Source organism: Pongo pygmaeus, chromosome 5, assembly GCF_028885625.2.
Source record: "Pongo pygmaeus isolate AG05252 chromosome 5, NHGRI_mPonPyg2-v2.0_pri, whole genome shotgun sequence".
Taxonomy (NCBI): domain Eukaryota; kingdom Metazoa; phylum Chordata; class Mammalia; order Primates; family Hominidae; genus Pongo; species Pongo pygmaeus.
Genome location: NC_072378.2, coordinates 53,057,772 through 53,079,298, shown reverse-complemented (window position 1 = coordinate 53,079,298; position 21,527 = coordinate 53,057,772). Strand labels below are relative to the sequence as shown.

The window sequence follows — 21,527 nt, the reverse complement described above, 5'->3', positions numbered from 1 at the left end:
TTGGGCACTATCTAGCTCTAAAACGCCAAACATGGGAATGAAAGGACATGAGCTTTGAAGTAAGAGATACCTGCATTAGCATCCCAATCTGCCACTCTGTATGACCCTAAATAAGTTACCTAATTTTTTTTAATCATTGGCAAAACGGGAATAATAGCACCTTCTCACAAGATTGTCATGAGGATTTAGTGGTAAAGATATAAGAGTCTAGAAAGGGCATTTCTGATTACAGGACCAGCATGAGAAGTTGAGTAAAAGCATAAAAGTGAAAAGACTAGTCAAAGAATGGCCAGTGGTCTAGTATGCCTGGATATTAAGACAGATCACTTGAGCCCAGGAGTTTGAGACTAGCCTGGGCAATACGAGGAAACCCCATCTCTACAAAAAAATACCAGGTATGGTGGTGCATACCTGTAGTCCCGGCTACCTGGGAGGCTGAGGCAGGAGAATCGCTCGAGCCTGGGAGGTTAAGGCTGCAGTAAGCCAAGACTGTATCACTGTACTCCAGCTTGGGTGACAAAGTGAGACCCTGTCTCAAAAAAAACAAAAGGAGAGACACCAGAGATATCAAGATGGACAGAGTGTATTATGATGTGACCCTGGAAATGCAGGATTAAACAGTGAAACTGGATGGGTCAGGGCTGGGGAGATGGAGCCACTGTGAAGCCAGTCAGCTTTCCAAGTAATCATGTTTTAAAGGCAGCAAAGTCATGTATAATTCAATCATCTCAACTAGGAGGTACAATCTATAGGCAGTGTCATGGGCTGGGGAGATCTGTTCATCCAAGACTAATCCCCAGCCATAACTGGAAATATAGGGGCCTTGCCTAGCCCCTAAAGAGGGTGCCAGGAGAAACTAGACAGGAGGCCAGGACCTTAGTTACATAGGCAAAAGTTTAGGGAGGAGGTGGGTAGTATCAGTACTATAGTAGGACCAAGATACTATTAATAGGTAGGACAGAGAAAGAAATTACCAAGCAGTAAATCAAGGTATTGTTGAAATGGACCAATAATGAAGGTGTTAAATTTTAACTAGAATGACTTAACTACAAGTAACAGAATATTGGGATGATCTGGGATGATTTAGCTACAAGTAACAGAATATTGGGATGATTTTAGCTACAAGTAACAATATTTAACTAACAGTGGCTTAAGCAATAAAGATAGCAAAGTATCTCTCAAGAAGTCTGGAAGTAGGTGTTCTAGGATTGGCTTGATGGCTAAACATTGTTATCAAAAGGCCACGCTCTTTCTACTTTTTCACTTTGATACTCTTACTGCTGTTCTCAGTGTGCCTGCTTTTATTCTTGGTGTTAGGGCCTTATGATCATTAGATAGCTGCCACAGCTCATATCACCTCAATCAAAGCAGACCTCCTTACTGTCTCTCTTCTTAATCAGAGAGCAAAATCCTCCCTGCAAGCCTCAGCAGATTTCTCTCTACATTTCATTGGCAAGGATGGTTTACATACTGTAATAGGCAGAATAATGCTGTCAAAGATGTTCAAATTCTAGTCTCCTGGAACCTGTGACTATGTTACCTTACATAGCAAAAGGGACTTTGCAGATATGATTAAGGGCATGCATCTTGAGATGGGGAGGCTATGCCAGATTACCAGTGCGCCCCATCTAATCACATTAGCCCAGGGGAGTAAGGGAGATGGCAGTGTAGGAAGGATTTGGGGATGAGATGTAGGAGGTGATGTGTAAGAACTAGAGAGAGATCCCTTAAATATGTATAAATATAATGTAGCAATAAAAACAAACAAGTGCCACCTGTAACTACTGCTAATAAGAATGTGCACTCAGGGCAACTTGAATCTATGCCCTTGGGTGGCTATCCTCAGGCTTTAGCCTTAAAAAAACTCTATACTTAATCATTTAAAAAAAAAAAAAAACAGAGAGAGGCTGCTAGAAGCTAATAGAGACCCCCAGATGACAGACAGCAAGGAAACAGGGACCTCAGTCCTGCAGCTGCAAGAAACTAAAATCAGCCAACACCTGATAGAGCAAGGAAACAGATTCTACCCTCAAGCCTCCAGAAACGAACACAGCCCTGTGGACACTTTGATTTTAGCCCAGTGAGACATGAACCAGACTTCTGGCCTATATCATTGTAAGAAAATAAATGTGTGTGGTTTTGAGCTAAAGTCATAGTAATTTGTTACAACAGCAACAGAAAACTAGTACACATACCCTCCCCTAAAGTAGCCTGGGGTAACCATGCTTGGCTCAGCCTGATTAGGGAATGTCTCCTGGGAATGGGCAACAGGCCGTGTTCCCTGAGTGTGCTGTCAAGTATCCATAAAATAAGGAATGAGCTGAGTTGAGAACCAACAGGTAAGGAGCACGGTAGTAGGCCTGGTGTTCAGCAGGTAAGCTCCAGGATACACAAGCCAGTTGTTTTCAGACATCTTCTCTTCTAATTGGTATGGTTATTTTTTTTTTTTTTTTTTTTTTTTGAGACAGAGCCTTACTCTATCAGCCAGGCTGGAGTACAGTGGCACAATTTCAGCTCACGGCAACCTCTGCCTCCCAGGTTAAAGCGAGTCTCCTGCCTCAGCCTCCTGAGTAGCTGGGAATACAGGCACCTGCCACAATGCCTGGCTAATTTTTGTATTTTTAGTAGAGACAGGGTTTCACCACAATGGCCAGGCTGGTCTCAAACTCATGACCTGAAGTGATCTGCCCGCCTCGGCCTCTCAAAGTGTTGGGATTATAGGTATAAGCCGCTGCACCTGGCCTGGTATGGTCATTAAACACTTTGAATATCACCCTTGGTTACAACTAGGGAGCTGTATAGGTTCCCAGATATCACCCCATTACACTAGGACCCAGTCCTAACTGGGAAAACAAACTCAGAGTATGGGCACACAGGTTCCTGGCTTCCGGCTGAGCTGCTAGAGCTCAAATCTGGAGAATGCTACTTCCAGTATTTCAGCAAATCCAAGAGGCCTTCAGTCACGATGCCCCATTATTTTACAAACCACTAAGAAAGAAAAAGTGCCACAAAACAATGACATGTCATTGATTGTAACATCAATGTTAAATGAGTAAGAGGTTAATATGAGAAAAAGCGTGCATCTTAGAATCAACCAAATATGATGATACAAAATTTTCACCAATGGTAAGGGTTAACCCTTGATGTGCTAATGGCTCAGTCAAAATTGGTTGGGGAATTGGGGGGATGTATACTCATGAGTGTCTAGCTAGGGAAGGCAGAGGCCAAGGTGGGAAGGCGAGAGTGTTGCTCCTGGAGCTCCTTGAAGCCAAGCTAAGGGATGTGAACTTCCTCTAGCAGGCAGTCCCTGAAGGTTTCCTGGCATGACCGTATGATCTGGTGTCTCTGGTCATATGTTCGCCTGGCATCTGAAACATCTGAAACAGTATTTATGACTCCATCTCATATCAGAGCATAAAGGGTCACTCCCCTCTTGCGCAAGACAGTTGGAATGGAGCAGTTGTTGAGGTCATCTTTGACTAGCACTGGTCAGTGCATTTACCCCGGTTACAAGTGAGGACACACTCAAAAGACAGCTTTATTTTAGTAAGGAGCTCAGGTTTACTCATCCTGATGTGCACGGCACATGTGTCCTCTGCGTCCTCAAGTGATGGACAAGCCCTCTTTGCGCCCTCCCCAAGACTTTGCCCTGGGGTCCCCAGAGGCAGCAGGGATTACACCAAAGGCTTATTCTGGACGGAGGAAAAGGTTGCACAGATAGAGCCTTTAGGTGTCACCAAAGATCAATGTTGCCTCCTATTTCTTCCCTTTGCCTAGGACTGGCCCTGAGTCCAGAAAATTTGAAGAGCTTTCTGAATACTTTTATCATTAGGAAAAAAATGACAGCATCACCATATGGAAAAGGCCCTAAGAAATCACCTCAAATCCCATAATTTTTCTGATTAGAAAACAGAGACTTGGGAAATGAATGTGTCTGACCTGAGGTAACCTACCTAGAAACAGCAGAGCCGGGCAGGGATCCAGGTTTCCTGCCATCCCCAGGGCATGCCAGGAAAGGCAGCCGGATGAGTGCACAAAGCCCCTCCCCAGGCGCGCTAGGGGTCTGTCTCTTGCTAACCCAGGCCTTGAAAAAGTCACTTAACATCTTTACTTTTCCTTTTTTTTTGAGACAGAGTCTCATTCTTGTTGCCCAGGCTGGAGTACAGTGGCACAATCTCAGCTCACTGCAACCTCTGCCTCCCAGGTTAAGGGGAGAGTGTTGGTCAAGCGATTCTCCTGCCTCAGCCTCCTGAGTAGCTGAGATTACAGGCACCCACAACCATGCCTGGCTGATTTTTGTATTTTTGGTAGAGACGGGGTTTCACCATGTTGGCCAGGCTGGTCTTGAACTACTGACCTCAGGTGATCCACCCACCTTGGCCTCCCAAAGTGCTAGGATTACAGGCGTGAGCCACCTTGCCTGGCATTTTTTTTTTTTTTTTTTTTAGACGGAGTCTTGCTCTGTTGCCCAGGCTGGAGTGCAGTGGTGCAATCTTGGCTCACTGCAACGTCTGCCTCCCAGGTTCAAGCAATTCTTGTGCCTCAACCTCTGGAGTAACTGGGTTTACACCACACCCGGCTAATTTTTGCATTTTTAGTAGAGACGGGATTTCACCACGTTGGCCAGGCTGGTCTTGAACTCCTGACTTCAAGTGATCCGCCCACCTCCCAAAGAGCTGGGATTACAGGCATGAGCCACAGCACCCGGCCTTCCATTCTCTCGACTATAAAATGAGGCTAGTAATAGTACCTACTGCATAGCCTTGTTGGAAAGATTAAGGCTTAGCCCTTAGACCTGCCAGGGAGTAATTGTCCCTACAGAGTCATCATATTGCTGTTATTGTTTTATGCAATCCCAGGCTGCCTCCATCACCTCGCTCCTGCTATCAAGATGAAGGCCTGCACTTTGAGACTTAGGGGCAGAGGCATCTATGGAATTTGCTCCCTTCGCTAATCTGGCAAAGTCAACAAATCATGTCTGTTCAACCCGAGAGGAGCCTCTGGAGATGTTAGGTCACGGCATGGAGCAGTTTCATGTGAGAGGCATAGAGTGCAGGATGGAGGGAGAGTCAACAGCCCAGCAGGGGAAAGGAAGAGGCTTTCTGAGGGCTCGGGGAGGCCAGCTGAGTGTGGAAAGGAAGGGAAAGGGGTACACGAGCTATGAGGGGGCCTGGGTGAGGGCACTTGGCACAGGAGCAGAGTGTAGAAGGCCAGGAAGGGGGAATGTGATGTGGGCATTTATGGCTAGAAAAAAAGGGGACTCAGTGCCTATGAAAAGAATCATTTTCTGTGGGGCTCAGGAAGGGCCTCTCACAGGAGATTTCCTACATGGGGCTCCAGGCCTTGGCTGTCTTCCCAGGGAAAGGTGGTGTTTGCTACAGGGAACTTGCACACTGCATGGCTTAATTCACAGAGAAATGGTGCCCACTCCTGTCTCTGGCACTGCTAGTCTCCCTGAGCCCTTGTTCAGCTGGGAACAAACATGCTCTTTCCTTGAACCACAGTCTTCAAATGTCTCAATGCAAGATACTGAGGTCAGGGCAGAAGTGGAATAGCGGGGCATGGTAGGTACGAATACTGTTGGAGTAAGGGGAAGTGAGAGCCGTGAGGGAACTATTTCAAAGAAATGGGCCCTTGGCACTGGGCTTTGGTGTGGCCCTGGGATTGCTGGCCAGCCCCAGACCACTGGTCATGCAGGCATGGCTATTCAGCAAAGCTGGACATAGTCCAAGGCAAGGCCCCCTTGGAGAGAAGAATTTCAAAATTAAAAACAAAACCAAAAGAAAGCACAATCAACTCCCTCTCCTCTTTTTCCCACCCCTAGTCAAATAGTACAGTCTACACTGTTGAAAAATCACATCTCAGGAACAGCACACACTTTCTGACAGCATCTGCCAAGATTTCCGATGAGGCTGATAAAAACGTGTTCCATTGTCATGTTGGATAACGAGTAGATGGGAGTCCTTGCACATCTGTTCAGGCAAGATAATGATAATATTATTACTAGAGGAATTGTGCTGCAAATACAATCTATTTTTTGTCTCTCCTACCCCCTGCTCATATCCCTCTCTTTCCTCTCTTCTCTTCTTACTGTTGTGTGTCTCCCTTTTTCTCATGTTTCCTTTCTTGCTCTCACCTTTCCTCTTCTCTTTTTACTTCTGTCCTCACCTAGGTGTCCTGCTCAGCTTGCAGAAACCCATGGGACAAAGTGAGGAATTCCCTCCAAATCAGGAGCAGGGCTGCTAAGAAGGCACTGTGGGCAGGGGTTGGCTGCTGAGATCATGAGAGAGGGGAGTCTTTGGGTCTTTCCTTGCAGGCTTGGTGATTCCTACTGTAAAGGACCCTCTCCTATCTGTCAGCAAAAGTCCTTCAGCCCAGTCAGAGAAACCACCAGACCTGCCCCATGCCCAACATTATCAGCAAAGAATCAAGGAGACAGCAATGTGACCAGCTAATTCCTGACAAAGGGACAACAGATGCAAAGGGTTTAATATTTTTAACATCGAAGAATGTTTTGCATCATAACAGGACACTTCTGGATGCCTAACCAATTTATAAAGAAATACAATTTTAAAACTGTATAAGCATGAAGAATCAGAATGTGGGGTTGAACTTCAGAGTCAAGGAGAGCCATCCTTGTGTTTCCCAAATGATTCATTCATACATGTTTGTCAACAAATATTTACTCAGTACCTACTATGTGGCAGGCAATGATGGTTACTGTCTCATAGATGGAAAGCTATGATCCCTGCCTTTCAGGGTCTTAAAGTCTACCCCAAGGCAAACTTCTACCAAATCTAAACATAACTTTCGTCCTGAACATATCTTTTACGTGGAAGCAGAATCCACTTGGAGCATCTTCACTGTGGAATTACCTTAGGTATCAACATAAAGATGGAATGATACAGATTTCCACACTTTGATCCATTAATCCATCCACCCAGCCACCTTTCTACACAAGCAACCATCCATTCACCCATTCATCCATCTACCTACCACCCATCGATCCACTCATCCATGCACGCATCCATCCACCCACACATCCATCACTCATCCATTTACCTATCCATCCATCTATCTTCTGCTCATTCATCCATCATCCTTCCAAGCATGTGGTAAGAGTTCATTTATTGGTCCAGCAGGGAGCAGGGCATACATAACCAATTACTATGGTAGAGAGTTGTGTAAAGACAGAACACTGGTAGTTGCATGCATTGTCTGTGCCTGATAATTAACAAGTGAATGTTTCCTGAACACTGGGCTGTGATCTGAGAAGCAGAGATGGGATAAATTGCAAGGGCTGGTAACAAGGTTCATAGAGAGATGCCTAAATTTAATCAAGATAGTTTCTGAGTTTCTCTGCAGCCTAGGAGAGAACTGTTCAGAGAAGGCAGGCATGGCGGTTGAGTAACAGGGGTTCATGAGTTGTGTTTCGGCTCATGAAAATCTTCTTTCCACAGAGTTCTTTCTATTGAACTTTTCCTCAGTGTGATGGCATACTACATCATAACAGTGTCCCTCTGATAATTATTGCTTTCTCTGTGTACATAAACAACTAAGGGCCAGCACAGTGGCTCACACCTGTTAATTCCAGCACTTTGGGAGGCTGAGGTGGGAGGATCGCTTGAGCCCAGGAGTTTGAGACCAGCCTGAGCAACATAGTGAAACCTTGTATCTACAAAAAAAATTTTTAAATTAGCTGGGCACGGTGGCATGCGCCTGTGGCTCCAGCTACTGGGAAGGCTGAAGTGGGAGGATCACTTGAGCCTGGGAGGCCAAGGCTGCAGTGAATTGCGATCATGCCACAGCACTCCAGCCTGCACAACAGAGTGAGACCCCATCTCAAAAAAAGAAAAAAAGAAAAAGAAAAGAAAATCTAAGGAATAAGCATATTTGTGAGCAGCTTAAGTTTCTAATATACTTTTCATCCAAACATGCCTCCCAAATTAGGCCGGGCGTGGTGGCTCACACCTGTAATCCCAGCACTTTGGGAAACTGAAGGGGGCAGATCACCTGAGGTCAGGAGTTCGAGATCAGCCTGGCCAACATGGTGAAACCCCAGCTCTACTAAAAATACAAAAATTAGCCAGGCGTGGTAGCACACACCTGTGATCCCAGCTACTCAGGAAGCTGGGACAGGAGAATCGCCTGAACCTGGGAGGTGGAGGTTGCAGTGAGCCGAGATCGCACCACTGCACTCCAGCCTGGGTGACAGAGTGAGACAAACAACAACAACAACAAAAACAAAGATGTCTCCCAAATCAGAGGAAAACAGTGCCTGAAATTGTTCCCTTGCTTCCCAAATGTCATATCCCAGTATTTTTCTGGTGATGGGAATTCTGGCTGAAGTTTACTCACGTTTAGTGTCAAGTTGTGTCTTTTTTTTTAAAGTCTGTTTTTAATAATGCTCCCCTCTTCCCATCTGAAAGTCAGGTGGCACATTCATTAGTTGCCTGGAATTTATCTGTCTCTAGCTGAATGAGAGCTGGAAAGGGGAAACTGGGCACGGTGGTCAGAGCCCTGGAGCTGTCTGGAGTGCCGGTTCCCACGCCTACTCTGCCACTGAGTCACTAGTGGCCATTGGACAAGGGACTTGGTTCTTCTGAGTTATCATCTGTCTGCTAAAGTAGAACAGGCGTAGGGTTCAGAGGCAGTGCTGGCAACAATAGACCATGAGGGAGGGGGCCTGTTTTCAACTCCGCTCACGAACTCCTTACAATGGCAGCAAGTTCTGAGCCTTCCTTTCTTTGCTTCTAAAGTGAGAAAGTGGATCTATAATGTTTAAAATGTTTAAGGTAGTTTTTTTTTTTTTTTTTTTTTTTTTGAGAGACAGAGTCTTGCCCTGTCACTCAGGCTGGAGCTCAGTGGAGCCATGTCAGCTCCCTGCAACCTCCATCTCCCAGGTTCAAACAGTTCTCCTGCCTCACCTTCCCAAGTAGCTGGGACTACAGGTGTGCACCACCACACTCAGCTGCTTTTTACATTTTTAGTAGAGACAGAGTTTCACTATATGTTGGCCAGGCTGGTCTCGAACCTCAGGTGATCAACCTGCCTCGGCCTCCCAAAATGCTGGGATTACAGGTATGAGCCACCGCGCCCAGCCCTAAGGTAGTTCTAATACCTCGAATCTTAATTCCAGTCACTCTTATGTTTAGCATATCTGATACCAGGAGGAGATCTGTTTTTCTAAATTTTTTTTTTTTTTTTGTAGGGTCTCCCTATGTTGCCCAGGTGGTTCTCCAACTCCTGGGCTCAAGTGACCCTCCTGCCTTGGCCTTCCAAAGTGCTGGGATTACAGGCATAAGCCAACATGCCCAGCCCTGGAGCAGATCATTTTTAACCCCCTGCTCCTCTCAATGAAAGTGAAAAGAATGCCCCCCCCCCCCCCCCCCACACACACACAAATCATTCCGTGAAACAAATGATAGTACTGGCATCGTGTCCTCTATTTCACTAACTTAAGTTTTAAACACAAATAAAAGGTTCAAGTGGTCATATAGAATGACAGAATTAAAGTAACCAGTCCTGTTTCTTTGTCTTTACAATCACCATGCTATCACTTTTCAAATTTTTAGTTTAAACACAAGAATCTGTAGTACCAGATTGGGGATGTGAACTGTGCCCCAAACAAACTCAGATGATTCCAATGGGGTATGAACAAATATGTGCACCTGAGGCTGCACACATCAGGGGCTGTTTGGGTAGATGAGTTTCTAGGATTGACTTGCATGTAGAATGCAATGTTTAGTTTTTTTTTTAGTTTTTTGAGACAGGGTCTCACTTTGTCACCCGGACTGGAGTGCAGAGGTGCAGTGATGGCTCACTGTAGCCTCAACCACCTGGGTCAAGCTATCCTCCCGCCTCAGCGCCCCCAGTAGCTGGAACTACAGGTGCATGCCACCATATCCGGCTAATTTTTTTTTTTTTTTTTTTTTTTTTTTTTTTAGTAGAGATGAGGTCTTGCTATGTTGCCCAGGCTGGTCTTGAAATCTTGAGCTCAAGCAATCCTCTGTCCTTGGCCTCCCAATGTGCTGGGATTGCAGGCATGAGTCACTGCACCCAGCCTGCAAAATTCATTAACAAATAATAAAAATATGCTAAGTTGAAATTTACATATATATTATTAAGATTCAACAGGATCTACAGCAATTGTTTAGAACTTAGACCAAAAGATTTGGAGGAGGTGAGGAAGTATTTTATTCCTAACATTGTTTAGCATGTGCAGTGCATGGTGATAATAAAAAAGCAGATCAATTTTCAGTCAATTTTAGCATTAAATCTTTTATTTTGAAATATTTTTAGGTTTACAGGAAAGTTGCAGAAATAGTAGAGAGATTTCCCACATATCTTTCATCCAGCTTACATAACCATGGTACATTTATCAAAACACAGAAATTAACATTGGTATAATACTATTAGCCAAACTACAGACATTATTTGAATTTTACGTTTTTCCACTAATATCTTTTTTCTCTTCCAGGGCTAAGTCCAGGATAGTACATTGCATTTAGAGCTGTATCATTGCTTTAAAATTCTTCACAGATCCACAATCCCTCATTGCCTGCCCTGGGGGCTGACCACTCCCAGCTCACCTACTCCACCTGCCTTGATATACCCCTGATTCCGCTAAACTTTTGTGGTATTGGGGGTAAGAAGATCTAATGGCTTCAAGTTAGCAATGGTGTGTTAAAAAATTTTTTTTTTATAAAAACAAAATAAAAGAAGATCTAATGGTTGTGAAGTCTCACCCTTTGGTGAAAGGTGCTGTTGAGCCTGATACAATATATTCAACTGCCAGAGCACAGACACTTCTACTTTGTCTAGCTGGAGATTCTTTAGCCAGGTACTCCTTGACAGTGACTGTTAGGTAAGCAACATTTGCAAGGTTTAAGTGCCTAGTGCACAGAAATCAGAAAGCAAGGCTTGTTTTAGGCAAACGTGCCACATATCTTGTAAGGTAAAGAGACGAAAATATAACTGGTGAAATGCACTGAAAAAAAATCCTGGCATAGACACTCCGGATGCCTGCTCCACATACATTCTCCATTTTTCTTTTCATCAGAATTCTTGTTTTTTTCAGGTGAAAGATAGCCAGGCTCTTCATAGGAGGCTAGACTTTTTCTCAGCCTCTCTGAGGATGCATTCTTGGTAAAGTTATCTCATCACGTCAATTCCACTCACTTTGCCAATGATTGATTTAGAAATGGGCATGGGATACAATCTGGCCAATAAGGCATGGGGAGAAGTCTGAGGTTTCTAGGAAAGTTTTCTTCACTCTCCAAAAGTCCCTTTCCTTCTTGTCTGAATATTGGGTCTTGTTGTTTGAGTTATTCTGTGTTAAAGGATAGAACACCTGGAGCTGTTGCAGCCACTTTGTAACCATGAGGGGTTACAAAACAAAAGCAAAGAAGTTTCAAAGTAGGAGGATAGTGAGACCCTGGTCTTGGGTGCATTACTTATCCCTAGGAATAAATTAACTCTAGGCTTCTTGTTGTGTGAAAAAATAAATTTTCCACTTTGGGGAAAGGACAGCTACTGGAAAGAACTCATCAACACAAAAGCATGCTGTGCTCCATGTAGATAAGGCTGGGGATAGTGGTCATTCTTACACAGCCTACAGCAACAGTGTCTCTCATTCAATCATGCATTCAACCAATATCTGATGAGAACATAAGATGCGGGACTCTTGTGCTTTATGCTGTTGGACTATGACAGTATTCCATGGCAGAATTCATGCCTTGAAGGATGGCACCATGTAATGAGGGGTTAAATTCATAGACAAACACACCGATTGCAGGAGGACCTGGTGCTAGCTGAGAGCTACACACAAATTGCTGTGTTGATGCCCCCAGACTAATGCCATGAAGCTTAGTGATAGAAGAGGTGCACACTCTTTATCTTGAAAGATGGTTAACATTGAGAGGTGAACAAAAACACACAGACATAGAGATTGGAAACCATAAGTTCTGTTTTGTAAAGAGGGAGTAATTTAATTTAGTTAAGAGTTGAGGCCAATTGCAGTGGCCCATGCCTGTAATCCCAGCACTCTGGGAGGCCAAGGTGGGCAGATCCCTTGATGTCAGGAGTTCAAGACCAGCCTGGCCAACCTGGCAAAGCCCTATCTCTACTAAAAGTATAAAAATTAGCCAGGCATGGTGGCACATGCCTGTAATCCCAGGTACTTTTGGGAGACTTGAACCCAGGAGGCAGAGGTTGCAGTGAGCCAAGATCGTGCCACTACACTCTAGCCTGGGTGACAGAGCAAGGCTCTGTCTCAAAAAAAAAAAAAAGTTGATACAGCTGAATTGTTGGCAGCCATGACTAGACAGGCAGAGAGGGACACAGGTGGTGCCTGCCTGATAGTGCTGTGCTTTAGGAAGCCTGAGTGGGCTGAAGTATGGTCCAGCAAAGGGAACCCTGTGCTGAGAGCCTGACTGGCTGGTCTGAGTCCAGCTTCAGCTACCCACTCATTATGTGGCCCTTGGTCATTCATGTCTCAGAACAGCTACAAGAAAGGGCTGGTAATAACTGTCTTGCCTCCCTCACAGGGTGACTGGAAAGTGCAATATAAACGTAAGGGGTTGTTATTTCCTCCACATCCAGATGGAACTGTATTCACCCATTTTTAGGCCCCTGATCCATCTCAGGAGAGTTTCCCCTTTTGTTCCTATTGCTGGAGCCACCCTCCAGTCTCCTCCTCGGTTTCATCACTGATCTCCCGTATCTCAAGTATTTTCAGTATTTCCCTCTATCCTGGGTTTTTCCTCTCTGTCTCCAAATATGCTCCAATCTCAAAAATTAAATATAATTTAAAGGTCCTTCCTTAGATCTTCCATAGCCCTCAAAACACCATCCATTTCTCTTTTTCTCACAAAACGTTTTTTTACAAATAGACGTTTTTACCCACCTCCTTTTCTCAACTTCTACCTACTGTTAAGCCCACTCTAATGTTCAATTAAGTGATCTCTAAAAGCCATGATGGCTGAATCTGGGAGTTTCATCTCATTCTTGTTCTGCCTGATTCAACCCGTCCTTAACGAAATTCTTATGTCATGGCTTCCTCTACGCCACCCTTTCCTTTTCCTCATCTTCCCCCATTCCGAGTGTCGGGGTTCACTAGGATTCTGCTGACCTCAGACTTTTTCTCATTCTCTCAGAACACTTACGTAACCTGATGACCTCAACAGTCCTACTGAAGATGAACTGAAAATACTTTAGTTGTGATTTTCCCTTCCCAAGTCCAATCCAACAGTTTCCAACTGAGCTGTCAAAGTGTTCCATGGCTCCTCAACCTCAGCTTGTTCAAAGCGGAGGCCATCTTCTTCTCCTCCCTTAAACAGGCTCTTTATCTGTTATTCCAAATAAATTTTTTAATGGTCACACTATCATTTATGTTATCCCAGATGCAAGTTCTGACTCATTCAACTCCCTTTTATTCTTACTGCTACTGTTCTTTGAGGAGTGCTAGCCAGATGCGGTGGATCATGCCTATAATCCTAGTACTTTGGGAAGTAGAGGCAGGAGGATCACTTGAGCCTAGCAGTTCGAGACCAGCCTGGGCAACAGAGGGAGACCCTGTCTCTACAAAAAATAAAAATAAATTAGCCAGGCTTGGTGGTGTGCGCTTGTAGTTGCAGCTACTCGGAAGCTGAGGCAGGAAGATCACTTAAGCCCAGGAGGTCGGGGCTGCAGTGAGCTGTGATTGCACCATTGCACTCCAGCCTGGGTGACAAAGACCCTGTCTCAAAAAGAAGAGAGAAGTGTCCATTTCTTTACTGGACTGTTATAATAGTTTCCAAAGTGGTCTTCCTGTTTAAATCAGGATGGTCTTCCATACTCCTAATAGTTCTCTAAAGACAGATCTGGTCATGCTTAAAAGCTTTCCATTTCTTGCCAGGCACAGTGGCTCATGCCTGTAATCCTAGCACTTTGGGAGGCTGAGGTGGGTGGATCACCTGAAGTCGGGAGTTCAAGACCAGCCTGACCAACATGGAGAAACCCCGTCTCTACTAAAAATACAAAATTAGCTAGGCATGGTGGCACATGCCTGTAATCCCAGCTACTTGGGAGACTGAGGCAGGAGAATCTCTTGAACCTGGGAGGTGGAGGTTGCAGTGAGCTGAGATGGTGCCATTGTACTCCAGCCTGGGCAACAAGAGGGAAACTCCATCTCAAAACAAACAAAAAACACCAACTTTCCATTCCTTCCCATTGTTTGCAGAATAAAGTCACAATTCTTTATTACAGCATACAAAACCTGCCACAATCCAGTTCTGTCTTAACTCTCCAAATTCATCTACCACTCCTTTTCTGCATTCTCTGTCAATACCATCTGTCAGGTAAAGGCCCAGCCCAAATGACCTCCTCCCTACACCCCAGACAGAATGTTTACCTTTTCCTTGTACTCAGAGTATGCATACTTCAGGTTGTTCTTAGAGTCACCATCATCACACTGAATTGTAATGATGTCTCAGTCAATTCTAAAAGATTGTAAGCTTTAGCAGTGTGTATTAGCTACCTCTTGCTGTATAACAAATTACAATAAAATTTAGTGGCTTAAAACAGCAAATATTTATTCTCTCCCAGGTGCAGTGGGTCAGGAATTCAGGAGTGGCTTATCTGGCTAGTTCTGGCTCAGGGTCTCTCATGAGGTTGTAGTCAAGAGATTAGCAGGGGCTGATGTCATCTGAAGGCTTGACTGGGGCTGGAAAATCTGCTTCCAAGGTGGCACACTCATGCCTGGCAAGTCAGTGATGGTTGTTGGCAGGCGGTCTCAGCCATATGGAGGATATGCCTCCACAGGACTATGAGTATCCTCACAAAGTGGCATCTGGTTTCCTCCAGAGGGAGCAACCTGAGAGAAAGAAAACAGAAACCCCCAAATGCCTCTTCTGGCCTAGTCTTGGAAGTCACATACCATCACTTATGCTACATTCTATTTATTAGGAGTGAGCCACTAAGTCCAGCCCACACTCAAGGGGAGGGGAATGAATTGCCTCTTTTTGAAGGGAGGAATGTCGAAAAACTGGAGGACATATACCCACATGCCACATAATGATATTCTGGTCAAACAACATATAAAACAGTTGTTTCATAAGATCGTAATGGAGCTGAAAATTTCCTATCACCTAGTGATGTGATAGCCACTGTAACATTGTAGCACAATGCATTAACCACGTGTTTCTGGTGATGCTGGTGTAAACAAACCTATTGTGCTGCCCCATAGTATAGTTTACTATAAATGTGTAGCAAAAGGCTGGGTGCAGCAGCCTGTAATCTCAGCACTTTGGGAGGCCAAGACGGGCGGATCACTGAAGGTCAGGAGTTCGACACTAGCCTGGCCAACATGGTGAAACCCTGTCTCTACTAAAAATACAAAAATTAGCAGGGGCGGGTGGAGGGCACCTGTAATCTCAGCTATTCGGGAGCTGAGGCAGGAGAATTGCTTGAACCTGGAAGGAGGAGGTTCCAGTGAGCCAGGATGGCGTCACTGCAACTCCAGCTTGGGCAACAGAGAATCTGTCTCAAAAAATGGCGGATCACTTGTGGTCAGGAGTTCGAGACCAGCCTGGTCAACATGGTGAAACTCCCACCTCTACTAAAAAATACGAAAATTAGCCAGGTGTGGTAGCACACCTGTAGTTCCAGCTACAGGCTGAAGTATGAGAATCGCTTGAAGCCAGGAGGCAGACGTCACAGTGAGTCAAGATCTCGCCACTGCACTCCTGCCTAGGCGACAGAGTTAAGACTCTGTCTCAAAATAATAATAATAATAATTATAGCGGTGGGGGTAACTTAAATTCAACCATCTAAACCTATAAAGAAACCAACTGTATAAAGTTCAACCTCATAGATGTGGCCACACGTTGCAAATTTGAACACATCTTCACAGGTGGAAAGTCGAGGTGCTTCAGAGTTCTTCATCTTTCTGTTCCTCACAAGACGAAGGTTCAACTTTGAGAAAGTTCAGTCTTGAAGTTAAACGAGGTTTAGTCCAATCTAGGCATTACTTTTTCATTTCCTTGAGAGTCAGATAAGGGAATTACAGACCCAACACTGTATGCTAAGTAAGGTGGAGTGCAAATTGAGGAAGTAAAATTTCTCTAGGAACTCCATCCTGTCTCAATTACATTCCACCCCGTGCCACTTTTAAAAAATCATATTTACTTAGAAGTGAAATAACTGTGAACCTAATAAAAAATGGAATAGGAATTAAATAGTTTTTTTTGTTCATTACGTATTTCTGTACATCTGGAAAGTAACTGACTCCTTCATCACTGGTAGGATTAAATCCAATATTTGCGAATATAATTTATTAAGAACACCTTTTGTTCTTCCAGGAGTACTTTTAAGACTTAATATTAAATAGAAACTTTCAGTGAGAAAGTTCCTCCCTTTTTTGCTTCTTCTGTGTTTATTCTTCCACTTCTTCTGATTAATATGTAAGGTAGACTTTCGGTGAGATGTGTGTAGCTAATTAATGGTGGCATGAGGGTCCCAAAAATTACTGGGCAAAACTGCAATCATCCACCCTCTCCCCGCATTGGAGCGAAAGCTCCCCTAGGGCAGGGTCTTTCGGTTTGTTGATCTACCTGAACCGTGCCTAGCCCACTGCAAGTTCTCGATAAATACTTGAGTAATCTCCATTCACTGATCGTCCGTGCAGGGCGCTGTGGCCAGCTAGAAGGCCGGTTCGCGGCTTCCCTGCTTCCGCCGCACCCGCGCCGCCCTCAGCCCCCGGGGCCACAGCCCCGCAACCCCGGGAGCATCCGGCTGCCCGGCCACCCCCGGGGCGCTCGCTGCCTCCCGGGCCTGCCCTTCCCGCGGAGGAAGGAGCGGAGCGAGGAGTGGGAAAGCTAGGCCCACTTCCTGTCCGGGCAGGCCCGGGCGCCCGCCTCCTCCGCGGCCTGCTTTCTCCGCCGCGAACGGCTGAGCCCCGGGCCCCGAGAATGCGGCCGAGCGCCGCGCTGGCGCGGGACGAGGAGGAGCCGAGCGCCGCTCGCCGCCCCCGTACGCCTCCGCCCAGGCCGCCCGCGCGTGCCCAGCGGCTAGAGGGTTAAGCCTGCGGGGGGCGGGGCCAGGCGCGCCGAGTGCGGGCCGCGGGCTGGGCGGGGGCTGCGGCCGGGGGCGGTTACGGGCGGCGGGGGCGGGCGAAGGAAGGGGGCGGGCCCCGAAGTTGTTCCGCGCTGGGCGGGCGGGCGGCTGTGGGAGAGCGGGCGGCGGGCCGGCGGGCGGACCGGGCCGGGGCTGGAGAAGTTTGCGCTGCGGTTCGTGAGCGCAGGGTGCGGGCCCCGCCGGCCGTTGCGCGCCCGCTGCCATGGCTTTCCGCAGGAGGACGAAAAGTTACCCGCTCTTCAGCCAGGAGTTCGTCATCCACAACCATGCGGACATCGGCTTCTGCCTGGTGCTCTGCGTCCTCATCGGGCTTATGTTCGAGGTGAGAGCCTGGGGAGGAGGGAGCTGGAGGGACAGTGCCCCCTGTCGTGCGCCGCCCGGCACACCCCTGCAGGTCAGCGGGCCCTCCTCTGATCGGAGGCTCCTGGCTGCCGTGTACGTTATCGGCACCCCGGCTTTGTGCACTGTACCCCTCTGGCCTGTACCCCGGCCAGCCCAGACAGCACCCCCAGCTCCGCGCCGTGCCAGCCATGCCATGCTCTGCCGCCCCCTTGGACACTCATTGTATCCTGCAGTTCTGTCTGCAGCCCTGAAACCCCAGCCTGGCCTCGAACCAACCGCCGCGCTGCCACCTTGGCTTGACGCGTGGGGTTTCCTTTTTGGCTTCCAGGAGCCAAGCCCAGAGACTCCCAGACCCGCAGTCATTGCACAACCCCCTCTTGCCCCAAGGGGTGGCCACTAGCTCTTCTGGGCTTTTCCAGTAGGAGAGACCCTGACCCTTTTCCACTTCCTATCTGATTTTCTGGGTGTTTTGCTTCTCAGCTCTGGAATGTGCTCGGATGTTCACGTGTGGCCCTGGCCCCATCCCAGCAGTGGCCTTCTGCGCTCATCTCGCTCCCACTTTTTTGCTGTGCTCTAGAAGGCCAGTTTTTGGATATCCTTTACCACTCCGTGGACTGTCCCTTTAGATCCATCTGCAGCGATCCAGAGCTTCACCCCCTTTACAGAGACAAGAAGAGAGACAGGGATACCCTCCACTTTTTGGGGAAAGTTGATTCTCTTATAGTGTAGGAGTTGGGGGCAGAGGATGGGGATCCCACCCCCAACAGCAATGTCCTGGTGTCGGCCTCCCAGACAGGGAGTTGTAGAAAGCTAGCAAGGGGTCAGAATTCACAAGACTGATGGGAAGGATTCCCTACTCTTGCAGAGCAAGAAGAATGTGATATTCAAAAGTGGGAAGAACTGGAGGAAGCTTGGCATGGGTTTGTTGCGGTATATCTTGTTTCAGAAGTGAGATATGTGAGCGACATTCCCCTCACTCTCACCGTGGTCTGCTCTGGTTCCTGAGACTCCTTGTCCTCCCTTCTGGGCCAGCTTGCTTATTGCATTCTCACGGTTGGGTTAGGAAGTTGTGATCATTTACAAACTTCCTTGGAGATGGAGGATGGCTTGCCTGGCTAAATTTCCTTCCGTGTCCCTCTGTCTCGGGTTCCCTGTATCTCTACGAATGACAAGGGCCCTAATTGGCTGGCGAAGCTGCCCTCAAGCTGGGAACATTCTTGTGGTGGCCAAGTCAGGGTTGGATGAATGAATGTGTCCGTGGCTGGGCTTTAGGGTCTGTAGGAAATAAACGGTGGTGCTGGGACTGGGGTCTCCACTCTACTTTTTGGTAGTGCTCCTTTAGTTCAGTCCCTCTCTCCTTCCTCTCCCTCTCACAGCTCTCTCTAGTGGTATATTGGGTCAGGCTTGCTCCACCTTGTTCTGGGTTCTCCCCTGGAAGTGTGTGGTGTCACGCAGAGTCATATCCGTGTGTCTCAGTCCCTGTTCCGTGACTAGTCTGACTGAAAACTGACTGCAGCCTCAGTTTCCCCATCATTAAAGACGTTCATAAAACTAGTCTTCCTCACAGGGTGGTTGTAAGGTTTAACTGAGATCATATCAGCAACAAAAGCCATAACATCTCCTACCAACATGAAAAAGTCTCTTGCGCCTGGAGCCCTGTGATTATTTATCATAATAATAGCTTAACAAAATAACAGAATTTCCTTTGCCCAGAGCATTCTCTGCTGTCTGTTTGCTGTCCTCCATTCTAAGAGGCCTCCGAGTGCGTGTCCCCAGCCTTGGAGGGTGTGGCTGGAAAGATACACGTGACAGCTGTAAACCTCAAAGCCACAGGCTCTGCAGCGGCCAAGTTTCTCACATAGCCTGTGGCTCTCTCTGTCATATTTCTAGCATTTGTTAGGGTTTGTGGCCCTACCTGCTTTATCTTTGCTCAGAAAGAGCTGCCAGTGTTTGGTACCTACCTCCTTCCCTGGGTCTCTAGTCTTATGGAAAGTCCTGTGCATTAAACCTGCCACTCTAGAAGTTGAAAGGTGCTAAGAGCTCTTACCTCCAGTATCTGGTGAAAGAGAAAGGCCCAGGACGAGAAAAACAACAAACAAAACTACTCTTCCTCCCCCTTAGGCTTGTACTGGGGAGTGTAGCAAGGCCCCTGGTTGAAATGCCTACAGGCCCCCTTTTCCTGCCAAGCCCATCACTTCTTCCCATAGCACCTTGAACCTACAGGACGTACAGGGCAGGTGTCTCCTTCTTTTGGAGGTACTTTGTGAGATCATCAGTCTGTGCTTCTCTGGGAGAAAGAGGGCTTTGCCCTAAGCCTCCAGTAAGAAGGTCTTGTGTTCTTCTGTGCCGGGCACATGGTGGGGGCCTCACTGTCTTTACCCACCGACCAACTCTCCACAGAGATGAGTATTCCTGGGGGTGGGGAGGGGGAGTTTGGAACTGCTGCCTCTATCGAATGAGAGCAGAAGCATCCTGGATACTGTAGGTACCACAGAGAAACAAATGTGGGCATCTTCACACTCAGAGTAAAGCCTGGGGAGACGCCTCATAACCCAGCACAGGACTGGCTGGATATCATTTAGGATCTTCTGGGTTTCCCTCTGGAAGTGTGTGGTGTGCATGTGTGGGTATGTAGGGATGCATATGGTGTGATGGTAGGTACAGCTGGGGACTCGCTACACTTTTCCTAGAAGTGATGGCAGGAAGAGGTGCAAGGGGAATGGGAGAAAGGGGTGAGAGGACATAGGCTCTTGGAGTTCTGACTTGGCCCTGGCTAGGATTCCTTCATTCAGAAACTGAGCCAGGAAAACTCAATTATGATACTTCCCACAAAGAGCGACTCTCTTGGCCATTCCTCCTTTTGGGGTCCTCTGTCGTGCCTCTGCCAATGGGCTGGGTCCCTCTCCCCCTATCAGCCCACGCCCCAGGCAGCCACAGCCCTTGTGTCTGCATTGCATCCCTGCGTTGCTCTTTCCCCAACTCACTGGTCACCTCTTCTGCATTCAGGGGGCTTCTGTTTCCCCGTTAGGGACCCCAGGGCTTTAGTTCTCTGTCCCCAGGGAGATGATGACTCGAAATTCTTTCCGTTGGGATAATTTCCTTTTGGGAACACATATGAAAGGCTGTCTCTCCCCTTACCACTCACCCCTATTGCTACCCCGATTTTGGTTTAGGTTTGAGCCATCCTGTTTCGAAGGCAGGGGGCAGCTTTTCCCCCCTGAACCCAGGTTTTCTCCCAGTCCTACAGGCTGCTTGGAATAGAGAAGCTGCTCTGTGCGGCCACAGCACTTGGCTAAAAAATGTCAGGAATGTGGAACTTTATTTTCCCCCTCCTTCCTTTCCACCGTTAAGTCTGCTTTTGCTAGAGGTGGCACAGGGGGAGTTTTCTACTCAACTCTTTGGTCCTTCAGTCCTGTCTTAGGTGGAGTCTGGCCTGACCATCAACCAGGGTGTGGACAGCTGGTTGGGGGGTATGTGTGTCAGATTTGAAAGTAGCCTCCTCCCCCTCCACCTTCCCTTCTTCCAGTGTCCCATTCTGTGCCACGTTTCAAATTGAAACAGGCAAGGGAAGAGGAAAAGTCTTTCATTAGCGAATGGAGAATGAGGAAAAAGGGGGTGCACCGAAGAGAGAGGAAGCAATTTATATACTACCTTTAAAATGTCAGTTCAGGACTGAAACTTTTTTTTTTTTAAGCTCATTTACAGGCTCTGCGGCTGCAAAGAAATGTTTCCACAATTCTGAGCCTATCATTTGTAGGTTTGGTTTCTTTTTGGTCTGTGATGACTTAAAGGTTTAGGGACCCAGAGGAGTTCTTGGTGATGGCTGGTTTTTGCTTTTTAATTGTTTTGGAGGCAGATTTGGCGGATTTACCTTTTCTTCAGGAATCACCTTCTTGCCTGCTCCTGACACTGATTGATTTGTCAGGGTGAAATGTTTGCAGCATATACAATGGGAGCCCATTGTGTCACCACCTGCTAGTACATGGCTTCCATGGCACTGGTTCACATCCTCCCAGACATACCTGTAGGCATCGTAACCTGAAATGTGGCTACGGGTCCTGTCTGTGAAT

The 21,527-nt window shown here is 47.0% G+C and overlaps 1 protein-coding gene across 1 annotated transcript in view; it reads left to right on the top strand.

Moving 5' to 3' along the window:
• The first annotated feature begins 17,204 nt into the window (after nt 1–17,204).
• Nucleotides 17,205–21,527, top strand: part of TRAM2 (translocation associated membrane protein 2) — a 79,951-nt gene continuing 75,628 nt past the window's right edge. Inside the window, exon 1 of the mRNA XM_054490760.2 lies at nt 17,205–17,437. Coding sequence (XP_054346735.1) covers nt 17,318–17,437 — 120 coding nt within the window. The 5' untranslated portion in view covers nt 17,205–17,317. The remainder of the gene's footprint in view (nt 17,438–21,527) is intronic.